At 30.9% G+C, this 12,653-nt stretch overlaps 1 protein-coding gene across 1 annotated transcript in view; it reads left to right on the top strand.

Annotated features, from left to right (window-relative positions):
• The first annotated feature begins 1,464 nt into the window (after nucleotides 1-1,464).
• Nucleotides 1,465-12,653, top strand: part of rin (ras GTPase-activating protein-binding protein 2) — a 32,890-nt gene continuing 21,701 nt past the window's right edge. Inside the window, exons 1-3 of the mRNA XM_089639655.1 lie at nucleotides 1,465-1,605; nucleotides 2,201-2,342; nucleotides 5,055-5,196. Of these exons, the coding sequence (XP_089495781.1) occupies nucleotides 2,245-2,342; nucleotides 5,055-5,196 (240 nt within the window). The 5' untranslated portion in view covers nucleotides 1,465-1,605; nucleotides 2,201-2,244. The remainder of the gene's footprint in view (nucleotides 1,606-2,200; nucleotides 2,343-5,054; nucleotides 5,197-12,653) is intronic.

The raw sequence follows: 12,653 nt of genomic DNA, 5'->3' as shown, positions 1-12,653 counted from the left end.
TAAATTTCGGGCCATGTCAAGATTCAGAACAATAGAAGAGTATGTATGAGACGATGTATGAATGTGAATGAGGCAAGGAGTGTGTGCCAAGACCGAGTTGTTTGGCGGTCCGTCCTCTCTGCCTACCCCTGCGGGGAAACGGTGTGATGATTAGTTAGTTAGTTATTGTTTATTTTTATGCATATCAACAGAGTTACTAGGTACACATTGCTCTGTAACTACTTTAGTAGTACCTCAATTATTGCACTCCTGAACAACTTACCTACAACAATGTACACATGGAACAGCCTTTAAGGCGTGGATAAATAAATAAACAAAAATTTAAAGATGTAATTCGAATAATTAAAATCTGAACCGGTACATATTTTTAATTCATCAATCTCAAAACGAATCGAGTAGGAATAAATTTAAAACTGTGAAAACTTTCAAAATGTTGATATTTTGTGTGTTGAATAATTTTGGCAAGAAAAAGTGAAACAGTCGAATAAATATTTTAAGATGTAATAATAATAATAATATTTCGCTGATTTATATAGCGCCGTTTTCATCAAAAATATCTTCCAGGACGCTGTATAAATATACGTATTGAATAATAAATATTACTGGCTTTCAACCAAGATTCATAATAACTAGTGACTAACATCTAAGTTTTATATCTAACGCCTTCCGAGTAAGGCTTATAACTACTTACCTAAAACTGCTGACTTACATCTTAGACTTATATCTGTTGACATACGCCTAGGGTTTATAACTATGTACTGACTTAAAACCAGTGACTTATATCTTAGACTTATATCTAGTGACTTACGACTAAGGCTCATAACCACTCATTCAAATATTAACCTGCGAGTATATTAAAGAATAAATAACAAATCGGTTCATTTATTCAATATGTGTAGTTGACGTTATTTAATTTATATTGATTTTGCTATGGAGTTGTTTTTGTGAAATGTCTTCTCAAAAGAATGCTTTTAAGAAGACAATTTGGAGAAGAATACTTGCATAGCATGTTATTATTATTTTCAAAACTTAAGTTCTTAGTTTATAAAAGTTATTATTCAAACATACTCCTCCCCAATTATTTCAGTGTTTTTTCCAACTTTATATACTTGTGAAAATTTAATATATATTATTTATAACTTAAGACATTTGAACTCATTCTAGATTCTAGCCCAAAATTATTATTTTCTGAAAAAACCCCGAAAATGGTGAAATATTTTAAAAGGCCATGTTTAGTTTATATTCAAAGCGAGTTGGTTGGCTTAAAAATGTGTAAATTTATGGTATTTTAAAAACAATTTTTCCAATTTATGCAGAAATCATGATATGTTCATGTTACACGCATTTTGCTTGAATATTTATCGTGCAAAATAATCTTTTTATAGAATCGGTGTCCCGAGTTCAAAGACAATAAATTTGGTTTTGGGTAGGTACCCGTTTTATAAATAAACTCTATGTGCGAATTCTTAGGTTGGCAATGAGCGGAACATTGACACCCTGAACGGCGAGAACGTTTTTTCTGTTTTCCATTCCCATTTGTTGTTAAATTTGGGATATTTAGTTTTTTTATACATTTAAAATAACCAAGATTCCGTTAATATTAAGGTAAGAAGTGTTCCTTATTATTGAAAGGTTCTTATTTAAAATTAATGGCTCGATATAGCTGATGCGACAGTCTAATGTTTGCGAAGGTTATTTTGTTTAAAAATCTCCACTGTCTGGAATGCCGCTTTAAGATATTAAATGCAGGACTAAAGTGATTTAAAATGCTTCATTGTCGATGAATTCTATAATTTTATACGAAGACTCGTAGATAATAAGACCCTCGAATGATAAGGAGATATATTTGTCAAAATATTCCCGCGAACGTCGCCATGTGTGTTTCACATTTTCGTAAACTTTTTGTCAGTTGTCTCTGAAAAATCCCGGACTCATTGATAATCGTTTAATTCTATATTTGAATTCTTCAAAAATTTTGTTTAGACATTTCATTTGACGTAAGATGAATTATAATGGGCATAGTGTGCTGTTTCTTTGTTTTATTGCTAAAATCCTTCACATGAGGTTTACGACCTCTTAGTTGGATGTAAACACAGTTGTGGAAAATGTCTTGATTCGAGTGATTTCTTACTAAAGCTTATGAATTTGTATGTGTAAAATCTTAACAGGAATCCAATCTACATTATTGTGCTGTTTTTAGTACGGGAAAGGCATTTCTGCTATCCCATTTCAAAAGGTGAAGCAATGGTCATGGAGGAGCACCCATCCCCACAATGCGTCGGAAGAGAGTTTGTACGTCAGTATTACACTCTTCTTAATAAAGCACCCATTCACCTCCACCGGTAAGTCTACCCAATGATTACCTTACCTTTTCTTATATACCTCGATTCTCTCCAAACTGCTATATTCATTGTTTTATAGGAACTTGGCTTTTGCATGTGGGTATAACTTAACGTAACTCACAAGAAGACAGGATTCTTCTTTATCATAGGATGTTTAAGTAGTCAAATAAAGATAGAACTGTTTGGGCATTGTCCTCTCACGTCATGAAATAATTTGAACCTATCTGGGTTAAATGATTTATATTGCTTGAGCGTTACAAATCAAATATTGATAAAATAAGTTGAACGACAACAAAGGTCTTCTGCTTTCATTGTCTTCTTAAAAAATGCAGACATTTTTCTTGTATTTATTTAAATAGATATTGATAGCAACAACTCTTCCAATGTTGAATACAAATTTATTATTGGTGTGACTCACGGTAAAAAACTACTAGTAAACTATTTATCTACATTGAAATTTTTAATGAATCATCATTTTGAACTTTTTGGATAATGAATGAATCATTGATGGTTATTTTGCTCAGATAAAGTAACTAATAAGCAAACCCAAAATTCATTGATATTTCATTAATTATTATTGATATTATGTTATTAAAAATGATATTTTTAATGCCTAGAATTGTCATCAATTACTCTGTTTGATAAGTCGACATATTGTTATCTTCAATTGGTCAGTTTATTTATATTGCTATCAGAAAGATAAGGAGAAATTGTTCATCAATGGAAGAAAGACTTTCAGCCGGGCAGGAAATATTTCATAAATCCATGCGTTTCATGCCAAATTAACACAAAAGAAAGTGAACATTGTCGTGTGACATTTAAGTTAAGTTTCATAAGGGCTTATAATTAGTAATTAATGTGCGTTTAGTGGCAAATATATGGCTCTGAAAGAGTGTGACATTTCACTTTCTCTGGAATTCCAATATTTAACCTGATTTCAGAATAGAACTATGTTTCAAATGAGTTTTAATCAATTATTCCGAGAATCGAAATATTTGATTATTGAAATAATCAGTCATTTTTGAGATTGATTTCTCGATTGTGCCCATCAATCTAAATTTGTCTTGTATTTAAAATAAATAAATTTCTAAATAGTATAAAATAAAGTCGCTATCCGAGTCTGTCTGTTTGTGCGCTTATTTCTTCTAAACTACACAATGGATTTTGATAGGGTTTTTATCATCATTTAGAGAATTTCTTCCGGAAGGTTTACATATATAATACATTGATATTATATTTATAAAAAGTAGAGAAAAGTCGAGTAACGCGGATTATACGCCAGCTAGTTAAATATAAAACTATGAGTGGTTGTTTCAAATAAATTCTCCATTCTCTAAGACGACAAGAAATGTGATGTGGGCTTGTTTCATGATCCAAAAGTCTGATTATTCTTTGCTTAAATTTCGTATTATGCAAAACTATGTTTCATTATCGCCCTTGAGGTGCTATGAAAGCTTATACGGCGCTATATAAATCAGCCAAATATAATTATCATTATGAAATTTTCGATCAAATGTGAAAGCTAATAAACAATTTCAGGCAAGTCTAATTGAGACAGAGCCAAGGCTAAATGGGCCGAAAGTTACTAAGTCTGTGGCGACATTGGTTTATGTTCAAATCTACATGGAAGGAATTTATAGTGTATTATCTATTCATTGTGTGAGGGCTCTTAATACCAAAGACTACAAAATTGTTTTGTAACTTTTAAGTGATTATTGTCAAGAGACGTAGCTTTAAGCGGCAAAATGATTATATACATGCAATAATAATAGAAACAATAATCTGGTAAAAAAATGTTTCCATTGTTGACAAAAATAATAATGAGGTTGATAGATGAAGGTAGAATTTTCCCTTTTCTCTATCTTTGCATTGATGTTGTTCATATGGTCACTTATTATTTCAGCAGTTAATATTTCCCTTTTATAATTTTCTAAAACGTTGTTCATACATCTTTGGAAAGAAAAGCAAAGAGAACAATTTTTTTCTCATGTTAAAATTTCATAAATAACATATTACTGTGTTTGTATCACAATACCTATTATTTATGGAGTCAACTTTTCTACCCACTCAAGAGATGAACCGATAAAATAATCTTGTGGGAATGTCGGTGTGACTGAAATAGCAAATTTCTTTTTTTACTTCTGGTGAAATTGGTTAATAAAATTTTCAAATATCAAATTTCTTTCAATTGATCAATTTCAATTTTATTTTATTTTAATATACATAAATTGGCCACATTTCTTTAAAATCGTAATGGATTACCCTTCATCAGTTCATCTCTTCAGTGTTTCCATCCTATATACCGTGTCTGGAAACCAAGTACAACAAGTTTTGGCAAATAAAGAATAAAAAAAAACTATTGCATCCGGGTGTACGCTTCGACGCATTTAAAAAAGACACTAAACATGTGATCTTAAACCCCTAGCGACCGATGTTTTTTTTCAAATTACCTAATCCCAACTTCGGACTCGATTTACTCAAATGAAAGCTTGAATAAAAAAAGTTATACTTAAAAAACTACTCCAAGTGTGATATCGATTCACCAGTTTTTCTCTTGTACTACGAGTTTCTGGACACCATGTATAATTGTATCTAACAACATTTCCATTCTGTGTGATTGAATCTAACAACATTTTCACTGTGTAATCATATCCATGTTCATTTCCCTTCTATAAGACTGTACCTAACACAAAATTGTGGTTGCATCCTCAGCTTCTACAACAATGCATCGTCCTTTGTTCACGGGGGCCTGGACGCTCCTGACCGCGAGACCGCGCCAGTCATCGGCCAAAAGGAGATTCACAACCGCATTCAGCAGCTTAACTTTCGTGACTGCCACGCCAAGATAAGCCAGGTAAACTATTTTGATTGAATAATTACGACTCGGACAATTTTTTAACAAACCTCCTCTAGTATATTTGCATTCTCTCTTGCACATTAAATATCAAATTTTTCTTTTAGAGGTATAATATTAAAAGTATAAACTGCTATCCTAACATGACTACATTACTCTTATCAATTTCAAAGTTTTAATTTATAATTTACCTTGTAATGGGGGTATTTAACCACGCTCTCGATAGGCTGTCAAAAGCACTGTTATAACATATATTTTTTATTTAAACGATTTATTTATTTATAAAGTCAGAGCTACTATTCAATACTCGAATCTATGAATAGTGGCTTTGTATGTATAACGGACAAGTTAAATCACCGAGTTTTCTACCTATTGCAAGTACTTATTTATTATAATGGATAATTATTAACCTTTTCTATGCGTCATTAATTTGTATCACTTCGTTCACACGCGGGGCTATTTATTATCAATCTAATTTATGACTTTAAACAATAATCACGCATGGATTTTAAAATTTGTTTTAAAAAATACGTCGCTTATGTCTTGAATTATCTTTTCAAGTATAAATAAACAATCCGAACATCAATGGGGCTTGATAAAAATTCGAAGTATATATTCATAATGTAACTGATATGGTATGCCCGGGCGGCCATGTTTATTTCAAGGTTAACGATACACATGATTATAAACATGCCGGAGTAGAGCTCTTCAACTGTGGTGCGATGTAAGTGGTTGATTTATGGGTGCGATGTCGCGTTTGACTGGATACATGAAATATTGACACACTTAAAAAGGTTCATATAATAAAAAATAACTACACTTAAATTTACAAAAATAATGAAATAATTTTTCTGTTATTATGTCACCGTAAATATGTATCACTCAATATATTTTTTTATCGTGATTTTGAAACAGTTCTCAACGCATAACGGCAGAATCATGGCTTCCATGTATTTCAGCAGCTTCGCAATTATTATCGACGTCACTGTCACTAATTTCAAAATCTGAATCTATTTCTAAAGTAGCACCAAATATTTCTTCGTCATTAAGACCACGACCCGACATTTTGTATTTTGGCAATAAAAATACTTTCAAGAATTGATAAAAAGTCAAACTTGTACAACTTTACACTTGATTTTTCACTATAAAAAAGTTTTAACCACGTATCTTTATTTGAAAATAATCTAACACTGACGAAATTTTATATTTCTTCAATAGTTTGAATGAATAATGTATGTAAATGAACTTATTTTAAAATATGATAAATCAGATTTAATGTACACTGTAATTAAAATAGTTCATATCCACGAAAAAGCAAACAATAATTCGATAAAACAATGTAATCTACACGGCGAGCGTCTCTGTTTGAGAATCTTATAAAATGCGCCTGCGCAATAACGTGTGTAAAGACGCGGGAAGAATTCAAACTGATTCATTTTTCGCTCTGAGTTGGAAGATCCCTTCAAATCTTTGTATCGATGATAAGGATACGTATTATGGATAAATATCGTAAGATGTCAGTAGTGTAAAGATGTGAGATTTTTTAAGAGTATAAGTTTTACCGTGCTCAAGCATGTTTCATACCCATAACGCCGAAGAAACTTTGCGTCGCACAGATGTGCCACCCGCGTACAGGGCATGTACAGTGCGTCGCAGGCGTGCGTCTCCCGCAGAGAAAAGGTTAAGAGGATGGTGAAATACCCTTAGACAGATAACTGAATTAATATGTTCTGTGTAAGGTAATTAGCAAAAAAAAACACATAATAGAAATTAAAATATGGAATAATGTATGTATGTTAGGGTGTAGTGTAACATTTTCGATTTTTTAAGCAATTTATTCCAAGTTTTCATTTCAATCTTTGTTTTCATATTACTTTTACAAGAATTTGATCACTAATGTGGAGGGCCATTGACTATTTCAACTTTGTTGTTTATGGAAATAGTTTCTAAAACTCAGAGGTTTGCAGTTTGTAGAGGCTGCAAAACTATAGATGCTCCAAGAAAATATGAAGGAAAATAACTTCCAATAAATTTATGAAAATATTGTGTATATTTTCTGTAAATTAGCACATTTTGTTCATGTCTTGACTCTAGTATATTTGCATTCTCTCTTGTCCTTCGAATAAATGTACCTACCCAACAAAGAGAAAAATAATTGGTTTGCAGAAAAAATGTCCTCTATTTTTTTGGAGCATAACTGGTTTTGAAATATTTATATACATCATGAACCATGACTACAACAAAACCCTCTTAAATTATTCAATGTTTTTATTGCTGTGTTATAATTTTAAAATTTTAAAAAGATGAAACACACAAAACCTGATATTATATTTAGATGAGACATGATGCAAAAAAAATAGGTTCCGCTTTTTTACCTCCAATTGACATCCAACTCTCTTAACTCTCTAACTAAAACTACCGAATCCGTTCTACGTGCACCGCTTATCGCGTTCTAATAGTGGAACAAGTTTCGACGAGATATAAATATGCGGTAGCGCCTCTAATGGTAGCTCTATGTCTTCAAAGTACAACATGGTAGAGTAATTAAAATAACAAAATTTATGTGTAAAATTTTTTTTTGGTATTTTGAGCAAACCGCAGATGAAATAATATTTGGATAATTTGTGTAGCGCCGTTTTTGTGAACCTCAAGGACCCTTGAATATCCCATTTTTATAAATAGGATTGCAATACTTTACATCAACATTTTGAAAACAAATAACTACTTTCAACATTTTGAAAACAATAATAATAACAATAATTTTTAAATATTAGTTCTTGATGTCTACTGTAAAATTAACATTTTGTGGCTTGAAGGGTTTTACCAAACCGCAGTCGATATTTGTATTAGTGTCAGCTGGGAGGATTTGTAAAGAACCTTATTTCATATGCATAAAGCATAACAGACCTTTTTTCAAAAGAAAGCTTTTAAGCAGCTTATTAAATATCTTAAGGCAATAATTCTTGTACCCTAGTCATAAAATTTGCTTAGAAAAGACAAAGGTTTGTATTTTAAGCTTTTTCTTGGAACAAATAAGCCCTATTATTTTTGGCCATTTTTCTACCTGAAAAATTTGCCTGTGCTGGGTAACTTGGATAGGGATGCGAATTAATAATAATTTTTCCAAAAATGGGCTTTCACAGTAATTGGGATAATGAATGTTGGGAATGCCTAATGGAAGGGTCCTTCTAAGAATTGGCAATGGTTGCTTTCTTTTATTCTAAGTTTGGGTTTAGGTACCTCATTATTGCAGGTACCCATTAGTATCTAGCTTATTTAAAATATTTGTAAAGAAATTATTATATTTTTACGTCTAGACTCTCTGTAAGGTGAATAATTCCAATAATTTTTGTCTAATAGTACCTACTTTAAATTTAATTCTCTTTTTAATTACATATAATATTCTAGAATGTACGCTAGTACAATGCAAAACTTTCCACAAATAAGTAAAAAAAAATATGGCCTTATAATAATATTATGTTGAGACTTTTTAAATGAGAGGTATGTATTAGCAGTTACAAAAATAAACTATAAATGTCAATTTTTGAATTGGACAAAGCAATATAAATAGACAATTTGCATTTTAAATCTGTAGCTTACTTATTAATAATATGTAATAATATATATTTTATTATCTTCTTTTTTTTAACAAATAAAGATAATGATATCTTCACTGGTATCTCCTGTGCTGAGGATTTCTTTAACATGTTATTAAAATTTAGTATTATGAATATAATATGAAGTAATTATAAATGTATTATGTAGTAATTTTTCTGAAATAATGATAAATATATTTCATGGTGTTTTTTAGTCTAATTGAATGGCTTCAGTTTCAGTGTTATTTTTTAATGAGAGTGGGTGTTATATATGTATATTTTCTAGGAAATCATTTAATAATGCATCAATAGAGAACTAATCTAAATCACTCTGTTAATTATCTATGTTGGGGTGGGTGCTGCTTGCATCAGTAGAAGTTATTATATTTTCTAGGAAATTGTTCAACAACATAAACATATCAGTAAAGAACTAATCTAAATTGATGTTTTAAATTTTCCTCAATTATTAATTTTTTTTTTCTATAATCAGTAATAATAATATTGTGTTCACTGACGATTTTTCATTAATTTATTCGCAACAATTGTTAATGTCCTATCCAAGTTGTATGAAGACTCATAATACAAGCGGTAAACTGAATCTACTGACACTTGGACGATTTTGTGGTACTTTTAATGATTTGAGTTTTCGTTTCTGAGTAAATTGTTTCTAAAGTTGGTTTTTTAAGTGTTATTGGTCATAAATCTATCACTAGAGAGTTAATATCAGTTGGTTAATGTGTTCAAATGCGTTGTAGCATTGACACGGCTCCAATTTTCTTTTAAAACCTTTATTTTGAGAAAAGTAAAATAAAAAATAAAAAAATTCTCAGATTGAAAAATAAGTCCTTTTTGATATCTCTGAAGATCTCTGATGATCTGTGAAGTAGCTTCAAAAGTTCCCCACGTGTACTAAGGTCGGGTTGTTTCAGAGAATTTGAACAAATGTTCAAATTTAATTTTCAAGTTCCGTTATTATTTTAGTTTTGTCAAGTAACTGGCCTACAATGATATAATAACAGAATTTGAATACGACATTCACAGAACCCGAAAATGAGGGTTGAAATTTGATGTCTTGTTCAAATGACATGAAACAACCCATCCTAAGAGTTTTCAGACATAGTATTATATAATAATGTGAATCATCAACTGATGACATGTCAGTACAAAACTTTCTAGTCATTTAATCAAATAAACATTTTTCGCTTTCATTATCTGTTATTCCCTGCTTAAACATATTTAAATTGATATGTAGATATTGGAAAGTTTATATTGATAAGGAGTCTATTACTTTTTATCCAATATACATGCTGAATACACATTATGTATTTGTCTAACTTGGTCTGATAAGCAATACGCATAATATAATTTTGATAAAAACATATTGACACTTAAAGACTTTTTCTAAGAAAATTAAATAAGTATTAAGATAGTAGTTGAAATATATGCAGTTAATTTTGATGTAAAATGATATCATCTGTACTTGCAAATTAGGTTCTTATACGCAAATGTTGTAAAAAACAAAATATATTTATTTTTTAAAATAAAACAAACACTTTGTATTTAACCACGAATATTTATTATTTTACACATCGACCGGTTTCACAATATAATTATGAAATTGTTAACTTGTCAAGCGCCAAAAGTATCCATGGAATATGAAAAATTTGTACCTGTTAGCGCCGGCGTATCCAATTGGGAATCTGAATACAATACTTTCTGTCTGGGATTTTTTAACTTTGACACACTACAGTTGTATGGTCGCGGTAGTTCGGCATGTACACAAATAAATTATTAACTCTTCAGACTTATTTGTTTGGTTTACCTGCATAGTCGATTTGTTCGCTTTTGGGAACTTACTAACATGGTTAGAAATATGATCTAAACGGTGTAAGAAAGGGAAAACACCATGCTTTATATTTAAATCCAGAAATTAACCACAGAAGGAATAAAATGTACTAATATACAGGGTGTCCGGAAACTCGTAGTACAAGCGGGAAACTGGTGAATCTACATCACATTTGGAGTCGATTTTGTAGTATATTTTTTTTTTATTTGAGCTTTCGTTATCGAGTAAATCGAGTTTGAAGTTGATTTTTTTTTTTTTTTTTTAATCAAATTCTTATAAATTATTACTGAAGATCAAAGTACCAAACTAATTAAAACTATTTGAAAGTAAAACAAATGAAGAAACTCGGATTTGAAGCATTATTTTGAAATCACCCTTCATTTAACCCGGTGTAATCATAAAATATTTCTGCTCTGCAGGGTTAAAACATCTGTTATTCAACCCTAAACACCAGAAAAAACTTTAACCCTAAAATAGCCGAAAAATATTTTTTTTTGGTTTTTTTTTTTTTTGAAAATGCTCAAATCAAAAAACTTTATGTTTTTTTGGGTTCCCCATGTGGTGTAGATTCTCCAGTTTCCCGCTTGTACTACGAGTTTCCGGACACCGTGTATACACGAAGAAACCAAGGTTTCGACTGCAATTTGAGAAAAATTTATGAATTTTTTGTTAATTATTTTTATATGAAACAACAAAAAAACTGAGGTAGCAACAGTGTTTATAATACATTTTCTCTAAATAGTAAATTTTTTTTTCATTATCAGTAATTTTAGTTCAGTGTAAGAAAAGTAAGGTGAGCCATCTTTAAAACTTTTATGTTTACTTTTAAAATTTATATTTTTCAAAAAGTATGCATATTTTATTTCTAATAATAAAAGTTGAAAGCGTATTTCGTCACCTTTCAAAAAACAGTTTTTAGTTTTCGGATACATTCAGAAATATCCCATTTTATCAACTTGGATTTTATTGACGGCATATTCATGAAATATAACCGTCAATAGTATAAATAATACGGTTAAATGTATGCAAATTGTGACAGTAATATTGTTGATTTTTCAACACACATAATGTCTTAAAATGAATTCACCGTCACACCATACCATGAATTTTATAATGATACTTTATGATATGATTGATTTTTTTACTTTCCAAGAATAACAATAAAGCAGATAGCTTTATTAAATCTCAACTAAAATGATCTAACCATTGATATAAACAAACCAACAGAAACAAGTGAATACAATACCTACATATAATAACATTATTATTGTCACCCTGTCACCCCACTCAAATGACACAATAGATTGTTGGTAAATGTTCAACCACCTCCGTGACTGAAGATTTTTGGCTCCGGATTCAGGGGTTGCGACTTCAAAACCCGGTGCAGGCAAATAATCTTTATTTTTATTTATGTATGTTATTTCACAATAATACATATGGTGTACGGAAACTCGTAGTTCAAGGGGGAATCAGACGAATCAGCATTATGTATATAGAGAACCCAAAAACACATTTATCTTTTACTTTTTAGTATTTTTTTGACAACTAAAGGAAACTTTTGGAGCCGGGTCTATGCTTCAACGCAATTGAAAAGACATTAAACGACAGATGTTAACACCCTAGCGACCAATTTTTTCAAATCGACTAAGGTGATAATCACAAAATCGACCCCAAATGTAATGTAGATTCACCAGTTTCCCGCTTGCTTAGTACTATGAGTTTCCGGACACCATGTATATGTACTTTGAATTGTAATGTCTTTGCGGCACGTTCCAGAGTGGTAGACACTCCCTAATGAAATATCACAATTCAAGATCGAAACGTTGCTTGAAATGGCTTTAGCGTACTTAGTGATCACCTTCCTCTTTCCCATCTCCATCACCTCCCAATCCCTTCAGCCACACAACGTACCCCAATTGGGGATGCCATAGTCCTACTGTCTCCGTGAAGGTGAGACCTTTGTAAGTATTCACATAAAATAATAAAATTATGTTGATGTTGTTTTCGACAAATGG

Source organism: Hesperophylax consimilis, chromosome 14, assembly GCF_061612785.1.
Source record: "Hesperophylax consimilis isolate HC1 chromosome 14, BYU_Hcon_1.0, whole genome shotgun sequence".
Lineage (NCBI taxonomy): Eukaryota > Metazoa > Arthropoda > Insecta > Trichoptera > Limnephilidae > Hesperophylax > Hesperophylax consimilis.
The sequence above is the reverse complement of the archived record's forward strand: the minus strand, read 5'-3'. Positions and strand labels throughout refer to the sequence as shown.